General features: G+C 43.6%; 1 protein-coding gene across 4 annotated transcripts in view; it reads left to right on the forward strand.

Annotated features, from left to right (window-relative positions):
- Positions 1-19,125, forward strand: part of cnot10 (CCR4-NOT transcription complex, subunit 10) — an 87,212-nt gene that overhangs the window by 7,656 nt on the left and 60,431 nt on the right. For all 4 annotated transcript variants that reach the window (XR_011352161.1, XR_011352160.1, XM_069920982.1 and 1 more), the window contains exons 4-11: positions 201-351; positions 4,742-4,884; positions 8,773-8,847; positions 9,354-9,437; positions 11,935-12,052; positions 16,669-16,818; positions 18,415-18,617; positions 18,729-18,850. Coding sequence is in view for 2 of the 4 variants with exons in the window: in XM_069920982.1 (XP_069777083.1) it covers positions 201-351; positions 4,742-4,884; positions 8,773-8,847; positions 9,354-9,437; positions 11,935-12,052; positions 16,669-16,818; positions 18,415-18,617; positions 18,729-18,850 (1,046 nt within the window). In the remaining 2 variants the exon portion in view is untranslated. The remainder of the gene's footprint in view (positions 1-200; positions 352-4,741; positions 4,885-8,772; positions 8,848-9,353; positions 9,438-11,934; positions 12,053-16,668; positions 16,819-18,414; positions 18,618-18,728; positions 18,851-19,125) is intronic.

Below are 19,125 nucleotides of genomic sequence, written 5' to 3' on the forward strand. Positions count from 1 at the left end.
AGGGCTGTTCTCCATTTCATTGCTGTTAATTTTGGGGAGTCCCAGCCTGATTTGGTGCTGATCTCCTTCACGAGTGAAATGTGCTCTTCCACTGTGAATACTGTTGTAATGGTTGTGGTTGAGGATAGGCGGTGTGGAGAGGGAGAGCTGTTGGAAGAAAATTCTTGGAAGAATAAATGCTCAACTGGTCACTGTTTTAGGTCCGTTCCACAGTGGAAGAAATGGAGGGACTAGACGATGTTGAGAACAGCATGCTTTATTACAACCAAGCAATCATCCTCTACCACCTACGGCAGTACACTGAAGCCATCTCCATTGGAGAGAAGCTTTACCAATTCATCGAGCCCTTTGGTAGGTGTGGCTTTTGCTGTCTTTTAAGATGCTCCAGAAGATTCCTCTGCTCTCTTGCTGTAGTCATGATAGAAATAACCTGCTAAATGGTCTATTAATGCAAGGTCAAATTAACAGTAGAGCTGCTGTCACATTTAGATTCCAGAGGTTCTGTACTGTACATGCCACTTCCATTTCAATGCCAAGAGATATACCACTGTCCCCCTAACTCTTTTTTCAAAAAAAAGTAAAAAAAACAGCAGAGTGTATGCTTTAAGAATGCTTAAAAGCATACTTTAAGCATATGAGATGCTTGAGATCACTGCTGTTGTCTATGAGTAGGATAAGCAAATCAATGTATGCTTTCCCTGGATGATGTACCTAGGGTAGAGGGTCAAATTTCAACTGGTCAGTTCTCATCGGTTTGCTATGTTCATGTGGCTCACACTGGATTCTTGCATGGACACTCTATAGTGAGCTCCTGCATGACACAAGAAGCACCGAGCATAATGTTCCAACTGATGCCTAAGGATCCGCTCTCCCTGGTCCATCAAATTGGAGGAGAAGTGTTTGTGATGGTTTCAGTCCTTTCAAGGGCATGTGGAAACACTGAGGTGGCAGCAGAACTTCAGCACACCCGAACTACCTTCCCTGGCCTATCAAGTACCTTCTGCTCTTCCTTAGCTGCCTACAGAATTTGAGTGAAATCACGTCATCTTCAATTCCAAGTCAGCATGGAAGAAAGAGAGGTCAGCAAATTGGGATAGTGAGAGAGAATGATCTGTCACTTGAGTTTCTGAACGCTCACCCTAAACTGACATCTTGTACTGCAGCTTGTGATTATGAAGCTCCTGTTGAAGTTTATTGACATCAATATTGCTGCCTGCCTGGAGTAGGTTTTGACCCAGAGTCCCTTCACATTTTGTATGATCAGGTTCATTCCTCAGGGACTTGATCTCACCTCTTGGGTGAATGGATCTACAGGAGTCATCCAATGATTTATTCATAAGTTAGTAAATGTTACACTAGGTGGGTCCCATTCAACTCTTACAATTCCTCTCTTAGTCTACTTGTATAACTCAAGATTCAACATCTTTATTGCTTCTTCAATGCTTTCATGGTCTGGCCTTCAGTTACTCCCTCCCCCATCCATGCTGTTCTAACCTGCAGCAACAGTATTTATTTTGCATCATTTCATTACTTCTGTTTCCCAATGACATGGTTTGGATTCATGTCAAAGCTACGATTAATGACCTTTGTGATGGTGACAAACGTAATCTTCCCCTCCATGCCTGTAGACTTTGATGCAGTTGTCAACTACATGTCCTCCAATGCCGCCATTCTCGCCTTGTTCCTCTATAGTTGGATAATCTTTTCCAACCACTTCCCTTCCTGTGTCCCCACTGCTATCTCTGGTGAACCTCGGGAATCCTTTCTCAGTTCCCCTCCCTCTTTTCCCCTTGGTATGGTCATCTTAAAACCCAGCACCAGTTGCCATAGGTACTCTGAGAACTATCCACATTGCTTTCATTTCTGTTGACTCTTCCACTATCCCCGTCTGTCATCCAGTAGCAAATGAGAAGAAATTAACTGCAGCAAAGTTTTCTGTTGATAATTTTTGCTGCTATAGGCAGATGGCCATTTCTTCCCAAGCACTTAAGTGATTCCAGTATGTGGCAATCACTTCAGCGATATACCTGATTCACAGAAGGCTTCAAGAAGGATGAGGATAGGGGAAGAAATTCCATCCTAAAATTTAATATATATATATAAAAAATCCCTGATATTTTCATTTCCTGTAGAGCAATAAGGAAACAGAAGTGAGACAGTGCTGTGGTGCTTTATGCTGACGTCAACATGTTTGTCCTACATCCTGGTGGTGCATTCACTAAATTTATTGTGGAAGCTGTAACCAGATATTATTGCTTTGAGTTTACATGAGGTAACGTTGCTAGCTTTAGTATAAGACAGAACCGGATGAGTATTGGTGCCTGGAACTATCAAACATGGGTTGAGCAAGGGGACTTTAGTGTGGTGTCAAACATAGGTTTAGCAAGAGGACTTTAGTGTGGTGTCAAAGATGGGTTGAGCAAGGGGACTTTAGTGTGGTGTCAAAGATGGGTTGAGCAAGGGGACTTTAGTGTGGTGTCAAAGATGGGTTGAGCAGGGGGACTTTAGTGTGGTGTCAAAGATGGGTTGAGCAAGGGGACTTTAGTGTGGTGTCGAACATGGGTTGAGCAAGGGGACTTTAGTGTGGTGTCAAACATGGGTTGAGCAAGGGGACTTTAGTGTGGTGTCAAAGATGGGTTGAGCAAGGGGACTTTAGTGTGGTGTCAAACATGGGTTGAGCAAGGGGACTTTAGTGTGGTGTCAAACATGGGTTGAGCAAGGGGACTTTAGTGTGGTGTCAAAGATGGGTTGAGCAAGGGGACTTTAGTGTGGTGTCGAACATGGGTTGAGCAAGGGGACTTTAGTGTGGTGTCAAACATGGGTTGAGCAAGGGGACTTTAGTGTGGTGTCAAGGATGGGTTGAGCAAGGGGACTTTAGTGTGGTGTCAAACATGGGTTGAGCAAGGGGACTTTAGTGTGGTGTCGAACATGGGTTGAGCAAGGGGACTTTAGTGTGGTGTCAAAGATGGGTTGAGCAAGGGGACTTTAGTGTGGTGTCAAACATGGGTTGAGCAAGGGGACTTTAGTGTGGTGTCGAACATGGGTTGAGCAAGGGGACTTTAGTGTGGTGTCAAAGATGGGTTGAGCAAGGGGACTTTAGTGTGGTGTCAAAGATGGGTTGAGCAAGGGGACTTGAGTGTGGTGTCAAACATGGGTTGAGCAAGGGGACTTTAGTGTGGTGTCGAACATGGGTTGAGCAAGGGGACTTTAGTGTGGTGTCAAAGATGGGTTGAGCAAGGGGACTTTAGTGTGGTGTCAAAGATGGGTTGAGCAAGGGGACTTTAGGGTGGTGTCGAACATGGGTTGAGCAAGGGGACTTTAGTGTGGTGTCGAACATGGGTTGAGCAAGGGGACTTTAGTGTGGTGTCGAACATGGGTTGAGCAAGGGGACTTTAGTGTGGTGTCAAACATGGGTTGAGCAAGGGGACTTTAGTGTGGTGTCAAACATGGGTTGAGCAAGGGGACTTTAGTGTGGTGTCGAACATGGGTTGAGCAAGGGGACTTTAGTGTGGTGTCGAACATGGGTTGAGCAAGGGGACTTTAGTGTGGTGTCGAACATGGGTTGAGCAAGGGGACTTTAGTGTGGTGTCAAAGATGGGTTGAGCAAGGGGACTTTAGTGTGGTGTCAAAGATGGGTTGAGCAAGGGGACTTTAGTGTGGTGTCGAACATGGGTTGAGCAAGGGGACTTTAGTGTGGTGTCAAACATGGGTTGAGCAAGGGGACTTTAGTGTGGTGTCGAACATGGGTTGAGCAAGGGGACTTTAGTGTGGTGTCAAAGATGGGTTGAGCAAGGGGACTTTAGTGTGGTGTCAAACATGGGTTGAGCAAGGGGACTTTAGTGTGGTGTCAAAGATGGGTTGAGCAAGGGGACTTTAGTGTGGTGTCAAACATGGGTTGAGCAAGGGGACTAGTGTGGTGTCAAAGATGGGTTGAGCAAGGGGACTTTAGTGTGGTGTCAAACATGGGTTGAGCAAGGGGACTTTAGTGTGGTGTCAAAGATGGGTTGAGCAAGGGGACTTTAGTGTGGTGTCAAAGATGGGTTGAGCAAGGGGACTTTAGTGTGGTGTCAAAAATGGGTTGAGCAAGGGGACTTTAGTGTGGTGTCGAACATGGGTTGAGCAAGGGGACTTTAGTGTGGTGTCGAACATGGGTTGAGCAAGGGGACTTTAGTGTGGTGTCGAACATGGGTTGAGCAAGGGGACTTTAGTGTGGTGTCGAACATGGGTTGAGCAAGGGGACTTTAGTGTGGTGTCAAAGATGGGTTGAGCAAGGGGACTTTAGTGTGGTGTCGAACATGGGTTGAGCAAGGGGACTTTAGTGTGGTGTCAAGGATGGGTTGAGCAAGGGGACTTTAGTGTGGTGTCAAAGATGGGTTGAGCAAGGGGACTTTAGTGTGGTGTCAAAGATGGGTTGAGCAAGGGGACTTTAGTGTGGTGTCGAACATGGGTTGAGCAAGGGGACTTTAGTGTGGTGTCGAACATGGGTTGAGCAAGGGGACTTTAGTGTGGTGTCGAACATGGGTTGAGCAAGGGGACTTTAGTGTGGTGTCGAACATGGGTTGAGCAAGGGGACTTTAGTGTGGTGTCAAACATGGGTTGAGCAAGGGGACTTTAGTGTGGTGTCACTGATTATGTTTTGGGTCAATAGGTCTTTATCAATATCCTCTCTCTGTGCTTGAGGTGGATGGTGTTCTATTCACTAAAGTCTGATTTTTGTGTTGTTTCTGTTCCGCCTAAGCAGAAGAGAAATTTGCCCAAGCACTGTGTTTCTTGCTCGTTGACCTTTATCTATTGACGTACCAGCCTGAGAAAGCTTTGCTACTGCTTGCAGTTCTGGAGAAAATGATCTCACAAGGAAACAACAAAAACGGCAAGTCCAGTGAGGTCAGTATATCTGAGCTGTTTGGAATTTGACTGAGGAACTTAAGCTAGACAGAGGGTTGTTGGCATAAAACATTAGAAATGAGAGCAGGAGTCGGAGGTCAACCTCTCTGCTCCACCATTCATTGCTGATTCACTACCTTGCTGGTTCCTCAGCTAATCCAACAGTATTTGGGGAAACAACTGATTGCACTGTTAAAATTACTCAGTTGATGAGCATGCAAATGTCTATGATAAAGGTATTACCAAACCATCAAGTGGTGAAGAAACTTCTCCTACCTACAGACCATAAAATGACCAATGCATTGTTTGGCCGAGTGACTCCTGGTAAGTGTACAATCCAGATTGGTGTATGACTTCAGTGAGGGGGTTGCTGTCTGAATAAGATTTGAATTGTCCAATAAAGCAGTTGCACAGTATAAAAGTGTGATTCATTGAGTACTCCTTCAATGCTGATACAGTGGCTCAGTGCTGGTAAGAAGGCCCTGAAAGGATAGAGTTCTGTGCTGTGACAATTTTTTGCTGTTCAGGGCGTCGTGGTTAGCACAACGCTATTGCAGTGCCAGTGACTCTAGTTTGAATCCTCTGTTGTCTGTCACAAGTTTGTACGTTCTTCCCCCTGTCCACGTGGATTCCTCCAAGTTCTCTGGTTTCCTCCCATATGGATGGAGTTAGTAGGTTAATTGGTCACTTGGGTATAATTGTGTGGGGTGGTCTTGTGGACCAGAAAAGTCTGCTGCCGTGTTGTATCTCTAAATTAAAATTAAAGCACTGTGCATTTTAATTCTACTATCACTTTGCAATTTGTCTGCATCACTCCTAATCTTATTTTTATTTTGGCACTGGTGTGGTTTCTTGAGGGTTAAATTGATTTTAATCTCTGATTCTACTTTGGGGCTTACTTGGCTGTCAGTTTAGATTTTTGAATATCTAATCTATTTTTTAAATACACATCATGGCATGTGAGCGTAAATGAGATGGTCACTCTTCAGTTGCCCTTGACGAAGGGCGTAAGGAATAAACTTAGGGATAGGTCATAGAGGTATTTCTCTGTTTTGTTACTCAATTAAATCCTAGTTGATCTTTCAACTGTGCCACTTTCCTGCACTATACTCATCTGTCACTTCACTTGATGTGCAAAAACCTATTTCTGCCTTGAATATACTTAACAATGACCTCTCTGTAGCCCTTGAGTGAACGGAGTCCAAACGGATTGGCTCAAATTGTGTCTGTGATCCTCTGTGGTAGATGTTTTCTTTGGCTGATTCATCTTTCATGCACCCACTGGGTGCAGTTCCATGAGGGATTTTGTATGTTTCTCCAAGATAATGCATGCATTTTGCGCTTTAGCCTCCCATGCCCCTTGCACATTAGTGCCTGGGGATTCTCCTGTGGAAAATTGGAATCTTTCCTCCCCATTTATCACTGTCCCTAGTCTAATGATTTTAAAAATATCACAATTTGCAAGGGAATCATGCCTATTCCCTAAAAATTGTTGACTCTCAGCATGTCTCTCTCAGTCCAATGGGAGGTGAAGTGTTTACTTGCGATTCTAAACCTGTATAAGGTGCCGAACTACTTCAGGAAACGGGTGTAAGAAGTCAAAGATCATGATATGATCGAGTCTCTTTTCATGTACATTGTACGATGTACATATGTTCCAAAATTCTTACTTGCTGCAGTTGAACAGCACTTCACAAAAAATGACAATAGCTTGCATTAAATTAAAGCAATAAATACAAAATATAGATAATATTCAGAGTTACAATAGTGCAAAAAGGTAAAAGTCTAGATCACACATGCCAAATTTGGCCCGTGATATAATTATATTTGGCCCACAAGATCATATCAAATATGTATTAGAGCTGGCCCGCTGGCCACCGCACCAGTATAGGGCATGCACAGCTAATACTACAAATCCCAGAATGCTTTGCAAATGTGTTGGCGCTGGCCCGTCAGCCCGCTAATCGCCCCCACCTCCTCTCTTTACTTTCATTAGCATCTACGACCTGTCGCCCAACTCGCATGTAATAAACCCCTTACGAAAAATGGCCAAACGAAAGACAGAAAACAGGACTTTCAAGACAGGTGGGAGGCAGACTATATGTTCATCATTTTAAAAGACAAACCTGTTTGTCATTGAAGCAAGTTGTTATTTTTTTGACTTGTTGGCTTGTGAAAAAAAATACATTTAAAAGGAGCTTAAAGGCTACAGAGAAATATTATTTATTGAATATTTTATTTCTCATTTGTTAATGCTTCTTCTGGAAAGAGTTTAACCAAAACTATTATTAAACATTTATTTTAATAAGAAAAAGTTTAACATTACATATGTTGAAAGAAGAGAAAACATGCAGATGTTGTTGAAAATTTTCAATAAATATTTAGTTTGGCCCACGACTTGCTCCAAATTTTTAATTTTGGCCCTCTGTGAATTTGAGTTTGACACCCCTGGTGTAGATAGTCCTTTTTGTGTGACAGGGCAGTCCCTGATTAGAGTAACAAATTGAGTTCCAAGATCCTGGCAGCTGCTGGAAAGAAAAGGTTCTTGAATCTAGAGGAGCTGGTCTTCAGGCTTCTGTATATTCTGCCTGAAGGTAGCTGTGAGAAGAGGTTGTGATCAGGTTGATGGGGGCCCTTTATAATGTTAGCTGCTTTGAGGCAGCATCTCACTTAGATACATTCAATGGACGGGGTCGGAACCTGTGACTGTTACCTTCTGGAGTCTTCTGCATCACGGTAACTTTGCGTGAGACTGGAGCATACTGCATTCAAATAGTAAACCTATTGATTGAACGTAGTATGCTCCAGTCTTATGCAAAGTTGCCAAGATGCTAATCATCAAATGGTAATTCTAGTATTTGAGCGATTGTGCCTTTTCTCCGCAAGCAACCCTCCAACATGTCCTCTCCCACAGTCAAATCACAACTGTTCATTTCCAACTGTGGCAAGCTCCTTGGGCTCTGCTTCTGATTCCTGGCCTGGCTACTCCACCAATGCAGCATTTCCTGCTGCTTTCCAATTCCGATCTCTTGTGCACCTGAATTCATTCACTCTGTGGCTGGCAATCGTGCTTCATATTTTGTTGTGATCCAAAATGGTCTAATAAATGTTTAATTCTTGAATCTGCCTGATGAAAATCTTGAACTTCTCTGATCCCTGATTCCTCTCTGACAAAGGCTTTCACATTTGTATGTTACTTGGCTACCCCACAGAGTCTAGGCAGCAAGTCTCAGCCATGCAATAAGGGATATTAACATCTAGTCCTACATAACATACCTGTGGCTTCCCCATTACCACTGAAGGTAGATCATTAAAACCATAGTTATATAGCATGTAAGGAGGTCCTTTGGCCCGCTGACCGAGGATCTCCATTTACTTGCATTGCATCCCATGACCCTCCAAGCATTTCGCTTCCATGAACATCCATATAATCTTATAAATAAATCAATAAAATAACCAAAATGAGGGAACACTGGAGTCAGAGGAATATATTCTGATAGTTGTTGCTGTGGTAGAAGAGAAGAATTGAGCATCAGAAATACAAAAAGCGGCCAAGATGAGAAATCCGAAATAAAAGCAGAATATTAGAAATACTTGGCCTTTTCTCATGCAAAATCTACAAGGATTATAGGTTAATTTGGGTGGCATGGGCTCATGGCCAGAAGGGCCTGTTACCATACTGTATGTCTAAAAATTTAAAAAAATTGAAATTTGAAGTATTTAAGCTAAAACATTGACGCTCTCCACAGAAGCTGCCTGAGCTGCTAAGTATTTACTGCATTATTTTCATATTTTTAATTAAATCTTACCTCCAAAGTGTACTCATTATGGTATGCAGGAATATCAAGCTTGCTAAGGTTACTTTTCACTGTTGTCATTTGAACAAAGGCTTGCAAAGATGCCTCCAATCAGAAAGTTGATGCTGGAGCAATGGTGGAAGCTGCAAAGTCTAAAATTCATCAGGTATGTGAATGATTTATCTTTAGTAACTCTTGCTTTCCTACGAGCTGAGGTGACGTGTGGTAGGGGAAGGGAGAGGATTTACCAAATGCTCACAGTTGAAGGGTTTTGAGACGAGTTGATGCTGAAGGTTGCTGATTTTAAAATGAAGGATGTAAGAGCCAAAGTTGGCTGTGCGTGGGTGCGTGGGTGCGTGGGTGCGTGGGTGCGTGGGTGCGTGGGTGCGTGGGTGCGTGGGTGCGTGGGTGCGTGGGTGCGTGGGTGCGTGGGTGCGTGGGTGCGTGGGTGCGTGGGTGCGTGGGTGTGTGGTCGTCCCCCACCCCGGTTAATTGGAAGTAAAAGATCATTGTTGTCAGTTAATGGAGAAGTAGTGACGAAGCAATGTTATTTTTGTGTACAAGTACCCCCAAGTTGGTCTGAAATAGAAGAAATGTGTAGCATTTGCAAGAGCCTTTCTGGTGGTGTTTGTGCTTTTTCTTTCTACATCTTCATTTTTTTTCTTTTTGCAGTGTAAAGTGAGAGCCTATGTTCAGATGAAATCTCTAAAAGCTTGTAAACGAGAAATCAAATCTGTTATGAATACAGCTGGAAATGTAAGTCAATATGGCAGAACTGGTTCTGCTCTGCATCTGTGTTAAATCTCGGGAATATATCTAGTCTGTATGCACTCTATTCACCCACCACTTTCATTTGCTGAAATAAACCTGCGTATGGCCGATGGGGGTTTATGGCAATTTTGAAATGTGATGGTGTAGGGAGGCATGCGCCAGATCTTTGAAAGGGCTTTCCAATTTCGCACTCCACTGGTCTTCCCTCCCTTCAGCCTTCTAAATTATCCAATTTCCTTTAAAAGGGCCCCGTGGGCTCTGTTTTGCCCTTTCGGTTAGTGTGTTCTAGCTCCTATCAATGCCTTAAAAAGTCTCCATTGCGCTTCTGGTTCCGTAAATCTTGCAGTTACTGCCTGACCTGCCAAAGCAAACAATGTCACTCTCGTCTTAACTTGCTGCTTTTGCTCCTGGAACATGTGAATATACAGCACATGGTGTAGCTTTCATTTCATCTGCTGTGGGATTGTTAAATCCTGAAACTCTTTCCTGAGCCCTCCTCCACAGTAGCTCATTTCTTTTCTATCAGGTGACGTATTGACAGTTGTTTTGCATACTGTTTCAGAACATGGGTAACGAGAGGACAGATCTAAGGTGAGCAGGGAGGGATTTAACAGGAAGCTGAGGGGGTGGCTTTTCTTACACAGAGGGCAGGCAGTGGGTGCATGGAATGGCTGCAGAGGAGATGGTTGAAGCAGGTATAAACATTGGATGAATAACCATATAACCGTTTACAGCACGGAAACAGGCCATGTCGGCCCTTCAAGTCCGTACCGGTTCACTTGAACAACTCCACTAGCTCCTCCGCAAACTCCTGAGGACGTGCTGAATTTGAATAAAAACAGTGCACTCGGGGGATAGAAGGATAAGGGGGGACATCCCACATTTCTAACGCTGAAAGGCCTGGACAGAGTAGATGCGACAAGGGTGTTTCTCATGGCTGGGGAGTCTAGGGCAAGAGGGCACAAATTCAGGATAAAAGGGCATCAATTTAAAACAGAGATGGAGAAATGTCTTCAGCCTGAGGGTCATGAGTCTGTAGATAGGTTTAAAGGTATATGGGTCAAATTCAGACAGGTGGGACTAGTTTGGGTGGGGCATTTTGATTGGCATGGGCAAATTGGGCTGAAGGCCTGTTTCCACACTGTATGACTGACTCCATTAACATGGAAGTAGCCGTCGACTTTTCGTCTCTTACCTGCTTCGCCAATCAACAGGTCCACAGCTGCTGCTTTGCCTCACTGGTGCCCTCCTTCATTAACCGCATCACTTGATTTCTTTTAATATCCAAAATCACTTGATGACTGTCTTGAATGCACCCACTTACGTACCTCCCTGTGATGCAGTTCCAGACATGCCAGCCCGGGGAAAATTTTACCTACATTTTCTTCTCATTTATCTCAAGTGTGGTCTAGTCTGCTTAGCCCCTCAGAGAACACACCCCTCTCATTCCAGAAATCTTTGATTCAGTGTAAACCTTTGTTGCATCCTTTAATGTATCTTTTCTCAGCTAGAAAGGGCAGACTTGTACCAAGTACTGCAGGTGTGGTCTCACTTGGATTCCTTTGCTCTAGTGCTTCATGGCCTTGGAGGTTTGTGCATAATTTAAGGTCATTTAAAATTTGCTGAAGAGAGAAGACTAGGAACACCTGCCTGAAAGAGGGCTCTCTCTTTGGTTGTATTTTCCTTAAGTGCCACGCTCCATTATTCTGTATTAAAATAATGTCTATCCACAGTGCTTGCTTTTGTAGAGTGCCTTTGATAACCGTGGCATAGTCAAATATAAACAGTTGCTGTGATTTTTATTTTGAAGTGTCGTCATTGTAGAAAGTCTGACAGCCAATTTATCCACAGTAACTATTATCAACAAAATAATGATCAGACCATCAGTGTTGATATTGATTGAGGTGGATTTGCATTGAGACACTTGATCATGGAAGGGAATCCTTGGACTAAGCAGCATAGAAAGAGCCCATGAGACCCAACTTGTTCTTGCGAGTCAAGGAAGAGCTATCCTTCCTGTTACCATTTCCAGCTTTGGTGTGCAATCTTTACAGATTCATGCTTAATGCGAATATTTTTAATGCAGGGAAAATTTCTGCCTCTGCAATGGAGAGAATTCCCCAGCTCTTTTGACTAATACCATACAATGTTCAATAATCACCTGAAAATGCACTGAACTAGATGTGACAGCCTAGGTTTTCTGGTCAAGTCTCTAAAGAACATTTTGACTTTGACATGAATGTGCTCAGTGGAATTATGGTTAAAGCTAAATGGTGCAGGGAATATGCCATTTGTACATAAGTGAATAGTTATGGAGGAAACGCATCATCTTTGTGTTCTAGTATTTGAAGATCAATTCATTTATATGGACTGTGATTGTCATCACATAAGATGATTTTGGTGATATTACTAGGCTTTGATTTATCATTTGGTTTCAAATATACATGTGTATCTACAAGCTATTTATTTCTTTTAAATGCAGTCAGCTCCATCGCTGTTTCTGAAAAGCAATTTTGAGTATTTAAGGGGAAATTATCGAAAAGCAGTGAAACTATTGAATAGTGCAAACATCACAGATCACCCGGGGTTTCTCAGCACAGGTAGGAATCCAAAGATACTGATGTTTACAATAATTTTCAGTAAATTTAAGTCACAATCGAGAACAATACATGAAAACTATATATGTGGTTCAATTTTTTTTGATTAGGTGATTTTCTTCATTTTCTAGGGTGTCAAATATCCTATACTGCTTTCTAAGAAATAGTTTTCTTTTCCCTTGTGATACGATTGCGTTCCAGTGAAGTGAAAAATGAAAATCTGTAGATACAATAGTTGAAGTAAAAACACACAATGGTGGAGAAACTCAGCAGGTGATCTCTGCTAAAGACTGTTCATTTCAATTTTCTATTTACAGTTAGTGTCTAACACCGCTTATTCCCAACACTAGGTAGCATTGGTAAAGTATTTCTTATCAAGGCAAAGGGTTCAGCATTGAGAAGAAATATGACACCAAGATGCTGAGGCACATAAGAAGTTTAGTCAAAGAGTGAACCTTAAGCTGCATCTTTAATGAGTGAAGGAGGGAATTCTGTTGCTTTGGGTCTTGAATAGTTGGAGGTGGCTGGGCTGTGATGGAGGTGGCTGGGCTGTGATGGAGGTGGCTGGGCTGTGATGGAGGTGGCTGGGCTGTGATGGAGGTGGCTGGGCTGTGATGGAGGTGGCTGGGCTGTGATGGAGGTGGCTGGGCTGTGATGGAGGTGGCTGGGCTGTGATGGAGGTGGCTGGGCTGTGATGGAGGTGGCTGGGCTGTGATGGAGGTGGCTGGGCTGTGATGGAGGTGGCTGGGCTGTGATGGAGGTGGCTGGGCTGTGATGGAGGTGGCTGGGCTGTGATGGAGGTGGCTGGGCTGTGATGGAGGTGGCTGGGCTGTGATGGAGGTGGCTGGGCTGTGATGGAGGTGGCTGGGCTGTGATGGAGGTGGCTGGGCTGTGATGGAGGTGGCTGGGCTGTGATGGAGGTGGCTGGGCTGTGATGGAGGTGGCTGGGCTGTGATGGAGGTGGCTGGGCTGTGATGGAGGTGGCTGGGCTGTGATGGAGGTGGCTGGGCTGTGATGGAGGTGGCTGGGCTGTGATGGAGGTGGCTGGGCTGTGATGGAGGTGGCTGGGCTGTGATGGAGGTGGCTGGGCTGTGATGGAGGTGGCTGGGCTGTGATGGAGGTGGCTGGGCTGTGATGGAGGTGGCTGGGCTGTGATGGAGGTGGCTGGGCTGTGATGGAGGTGGCTGGGCTGTGATGGAGGTGGCTGGGCTGTGATGGAGGTGGCTGGGCTGTGATGGAGGTGGCTGGGCTGTGATGGAGGTGGCTGGGCTGTGATGGAGGTGGCTGGGCTGTGATGGAGGTGGCTGGGCTGTGATGGAGGTGGCTGGGCTGTGATGGAGGTGGCTGGGCTGTGATGGAGGTGGCTGGGCTGTGATGGAGGTGGCTGGGCTGTGATGGAGGTGGCTGGGCTGTGATGGAGGTGGCTGGGCTGTGATGGAGGTGGCTGGGCTGTGATGGAGGTGGCTGGGCTGTGATGGAGGTGGCTGGGCTGTGATGGAGGTGGCTGGGCTGTGATGGAGGTGGCTGGGCTGTGATGGAGGTGGCTGGGCTGTGATGGAGGTGGCTGGGCTGTGATGGAGGTGGCTGGGCTGTGATGGAGGTGGCTGGGCTGTGATGGAGGTGGCTGGGCTGTGATGGAGGTGGCTGGGCTGTGATGGAGGTGGCTGGGCTGTGATGGAGGTGGCTGGGAATAGAATAGATAGGATGGTTTTAGAGGGATTTGGGCCAGGCAGGCAGGTGAGATTAGTGAGGGTGGGATGTTGAGGTCAGCATAGACAGTTGGGCTGAAGGGCTGTGTGAATTTATGACTGAGGAGGTTGGAGTTAATGGCTGAAGCTTTAAAAAAAAAGAGATAGAGTCCATGAATGCATATGTATTTGAGTGTTCAGAGATGTACAGCACAAAATAGTTCCTTCAGCCCATCAAGTCCATGTTAACCATTTGACTGTTTTAGGACTGTATTCTAATGCCTTGCTTGCTGAAGTGTTTGAATTCCTTACTGCCAGAGAGGTAGTGGAATCTGATACAATCATTATATTTCTGTTCAGATTCAGATTTATTGTCCGAGTACATGCATGACATCACATGCATCCCTGAGATTCACTTTCCTGTAGACGAAGCAGAATTACCACTTACTAGTAGAGCAAAAAAGCTGCTCAATGTACACATGTAAGCAAATAAAGAAAACAAAACTCAATATAGAGATGAAAAAAAATCAATAAAGTGCAAAAGTAAGAGTCCTTAAATGGGTCCTTGATTGAGTTTGTTGTTGAGGAGTATGATGGTAAGGGGGGTGTGGGGGAGCAGCTGTTCCTGAACCTGGTGGTACTATTCTTGTGGCACCTAGACCACTTACCTGATGGTAGTAGCGAGAACAGAGCATGTACTGGGTGATATGGATCCTTGATGATTGCTGCTGGTGTCTGGCAGCAGCATTCCCTGTAGATGTTTTTGATGGTGGGAAGGATTTTGTCTGTGATGTCCTGGACTGTGTCCACTACCCTTTGCAAGGCTTTATGCTCAGGCTGGTGTCCCCATACTAGACTGTGATATAACCAGTCAGCACACTTTCCAACACATCGGTGGAAATTTGCCAGGGTTTCTGATATCATGACAAACCTCTGAAAATTGTTGAGGAAGTAGAGGCGCTGACATGCTTTCTTCAAGATGCCATTTGTGTGTTGGGTTCAGGAAACACCTCCGAAATAGTAACTCCCAAGAACTTAAATTCACTCACCCTCCACTTCACTGGGTCGTACATGTCTGGTTTTCCCTTCCTGAAGTCAACAATTAACCACTTGGTTTTGGTGACATTGAGAGCGAGGTTGTTGTTGGTGCTCCATTCAGCCAAATTTTCAGTCTCCCTCCTGTTTGCTGATTCATCACCCCAGTTCCAGATATTAAACTGTGTTTTGCTTGTGGGTTTCAGGACAATTGCTCTCACCACCTTCCTGAGATTGTTTGGGTTACACTTCCAACAAATGGGGGAAAAAAATTAGTCTAGTTGGTAAAATGGAGTAAAAGGTGAGTGGGACTTGTGCATTAACTTGTGGTCATTAAGTTGAGATGGCCCCGGGCTTTCAGAAGGTAGGATTTTCATGTTGGATTAGTCAAGTAGGGGTAACACAAACATGAGACATGATTCCAGCAGCTGGTGGCCTGACACGAATAGAATTGAGCAAGATGGAAACGGATGGTCTCTGTTTGAATATGAGAATATTGGGTTTAAAGCTCATTTCTCTTTCTTTGTAATGCGTGGTAATGAACTAACTGGTTAATTTGCAGAAGGATGCTGTGGATAATGGAGCCAATGACTGGAGATTGAACCTGAAGACAAAGCTTTGGCTTTCTGTGTTTAGCCAAAGGGAATTTTTGCCCATCTGCTGTTGTTTGAAGAGTATGGCAAAGTTAGATAATGACAGCTCGAGACAGATGGCAATGATGCAGAACTATGAAATTAATGTTGTCAGGGTGATATTCCTGAGGTTGCTGAATAGATGAGAAACAGATCGCTAGAGTTACTGGTGTGAATGTGTGGGAGGAGAAGCCATTCAGGTTGTAAGGTTTGATCTGCAAGTGTCAGGTGTTTGAGTGGGCATTTTTCCAACCTGCGTATGAATTTGCATCTAACAAAAGTAATTTCAGATGTTCAGTTCATCTGTAAAGGAGTTACAAGTGGATGACCATTTTCTCTTTCTACTTTATCGTTCAGTGTCACTGAAGTACCACATAGATCTTTGGCGTATGTTATGTTGGGTTTTTCAGACCTTTCTCTTATCGAGCCATAGCCAAAATTAATTCCTCATCCAAGTTGGAAAATTCCTCTTTGGTTACTTGTATGAAGCAAATCTCCCATAATTGTTGGATGAGATTTGCATAGAGTTCTTAATTTTAACCCTTTAATCTCACTACAAACATTTCATTGACCTCATTTCACTCAGGATTCAGAGTGCTACAGCTCAAAAGGGGCCAGTCAGCATATTGCATCTGTCCTGAAAAATCATTCCAGTTGGCCTTGCAAATGTTTGTATTTCAAGTATTTCCCCTTTAAAAGTTGCCTTTTCATACTGAGCACTGCTGATTGTCTTCTTCTGCCTAAAAGATATTTGTTTTGGGCTGTTTTTCATGCACCTGCCTCACTTGGCATTTTTACACAGAAACTTCAGAATTATTTTGGGAAAAAAAAAATGCTTACCTCTGGTGTGTCCCGATGTGGTCATTTACACAGGGGGACTTTTACACAGCCTTCCTGGGTTGCGAAGTTTGTCGGGTGGTGGGGGGGAAGGGGAGGGGTGGGAATGATGTATTCATTAGGCCTATTTCTTATGGAGTGGCTGTGGTCAATTTACATTGCAGTTGCTCTGTAAAAATGTGTAGGGGTACAAGTGGAAAAATTACACGATGGAATTTGCATAAAAAATTCTAACATTTTTACACTTCTACCAGAGCAGAAATTTTCCTGAAATTTTCTACCATTCAAAGTGCCCAGTGATTACTGAACTTCCTGTCAGGATACTTGCATCACTTTAATATTTATCTTGAAATCAAAGCCTCTCATGCTAAAATCATGTCTTGTTTTTTTAGTACAGTAACTTTTCACCTTTAACTTTTACTCACAGGTGAATGCATTCGGTGCATGTTCTGGAATAATCTTGGATGCATCCATTTTGCAATGGGAAAACACAATCTAGGAATTTTCTACTTCAAGAAAGCATTACAGGAGAATGATATTGCTTGTGTACAATTGGCAGGAACAAACACAGATCAAGGTTGGTTCCTTTTTTCTCTATTTTCTGCAAACATTTTTCATTGTAAGTGAATTTGAAATTAAACGTCAATACTGCAATTAGTTATGCTTTTGTACAATCTGGTGGTGATGTATTTTCTGTTGGACAGTGAGTAAGTGCTCTCTTGCTTGTGTCTAAGGATTTTGGTGTCAGTTGTCTTACTCCAGAAATCTGAGCACAAAATTTAAGCTGCTACTTCAGTGTTTCATTATGGAAGCTCTCGCTTCCAAGGCACTTCAGAACACTGTCAGATTTAAGATTTAATTGCTCCATTCTTGGAACTGTAGGCTTGTTCTCCTTGGTCCAACATTCATTTTTCAAGAGACTATCATTTGTGGGAAATAGTGCTTGGTGCACACACTACTGCTTTTCCTGCATTACAGTAGAGATCACATTTTGACAGTAATTTGACAGGAACATTTTGTAAGACATCCTGTTGTTATGAAAATACAGCCTAAATAATCCAATTATATTTTATTTTTAAAAATTATTGCCACAATGTACACACATTTTTATGTACTCTTCCCTAGATGCTTTTTGTCATTTGTGGTCAGCAACATTTTGTGCAGAAATTATTGTTGAAGCAAAACAACCTTTCTGAGCATTTCTGAAGTGAAGGGATTATGAATGTTGGCATTTTCTCCATGCTGGTTTGTTTTTGGAAGTCCACTTCCATTTAACTAATCCTCATTTGATCAATAGCAGTGAACTAGCTTAAAAGGAAATTTTGCTGCAGTTTTATATATATATGTGTATTATATATTATATATATCGATGCAGCAACCTCCTTTGAAGAAGACCGCAGAGCCCACCTCACTGACAAAAGGCAAAGGAGGAAAAACCCAACACCCAACCCCAATCAACCAATTTTCCCCTGCAGCCGCTGCAACCGTGTCTGCCTGTCCCGCATCGGACTTGTCAGCCACAAACGAGCCTGCAGCTGACGTGGACTTTTACCCCCTCCATAAATCTTCGTCCGCGAAGCCAAGCCAAAGAAAAGATATTATATATATATATATAATATATATATATATATTATATATATATTATCTTCTTTTCTTTGGCTTGGCTTCGCGGACGAAGATTTATGGAGGGGGTAAAAGTCCACGTCAGCTGCAGGCTCGTTTGTGGCTGACAAGTCCGATGCGGGACAGGCAGACACGGTTGCAGCGGCTGCAGGGGAAAATTGGTTGATTGGGGTTGGGTGTTGGGTTTTTCCTCCTTTGCCTTTTGTCAGTGAGGTGGGCTCTGCGGTCTTCTTCAAAGGAGGTTGCTGCCCGCCAAACTGTGAGGCGCCAAGATGCACGGTTTGAGGCGATATCAGCCCACTGGCGGTGGTCAATGTGGCAGGCACCAAGAGATTTCTTTAGGCAGTCCTTGTACCTTTTCTTTGGTGCACCTCTGTCACGGTGGCCAGTGGAGAGCTCGCCATATAACACGATCTTGGGAAGGCGATGGTCCTCTATTCTGGAGACGTGTATATATATATATATATATATTATTTATATATATATATTGAACAAAGTAACATTTTAAATTCTGCTTTATTCATTTTTTTCTCTAATTTGATGATTTAAGGGAAAAAGTTTTCTGGCAGACCAATGAGTTCTCTGCTCACAAACAAGCGGTATGAACTGTTACATAACTGTGGAATCCAGCTGTTGCACATTGGCAGACCTTTGGCAGCTTTTGAGTGCTTGATGGAGGCAGTTCAGGTGTACCATTCAAATCCTCGTCTTTGGCTGCGGCTAGCAGAGTGTTGCATTGCTGCCAACAAGGGGGTAAGTGGATTACTTCTGTTACCCAGCTATTTTCATTTACTCTAAAGCTCACTTTATTCCTTTCCCTTGTACCTGTACCTTATGTTAAACTTCACGTCTATCTTTCTTTAGACATCAGAACAAGAGACCAGAGGGCTGCCAAGCAAAAAAGGGATTGTACAGTCTATTCTGGGTCAAGGTTATCATCAAAAAATAGTGCTGGCCTCACAGTCCATGCAGAACACTGTGTACAAGTGAGTGAGCACCTCCTAGGAGTGCAAGATGGAGTGGTTGAGCGTATTAAGTGCAATGCTACTTGTATGCACCAATTGCTGTGAATGGTTTAACAAGTGTTCATGTATGACTGTAATGTATGAAGATTATTGCCATAGAAACTTAAAACTTTCAGATTTTTATAAAGTTAATTTGATAGTTTAGGTTCTTGGCGCAGATTTAATGGTTCAAAATTAAATGATGGGTTGTTGGTTTTTTGAAGTGGGGTTAGTGCAAGAAAATGGGGCTGAGATAA

This window comes from Narcine bancroftii, chromosome 2 (genome assembly GCF_036971445.1).
Source record: "Narcine bancroftii isolate sNarBan1 chromosome 2, sNarBan1.hap1, whole genome shotgun sequence".
Lineage (NCBI taxonomy): Eukaryota > Metazoa > Chordata > Chondrichthyes > Torpediniformes > Narcinidae > Narcine > Narcine bancroftii.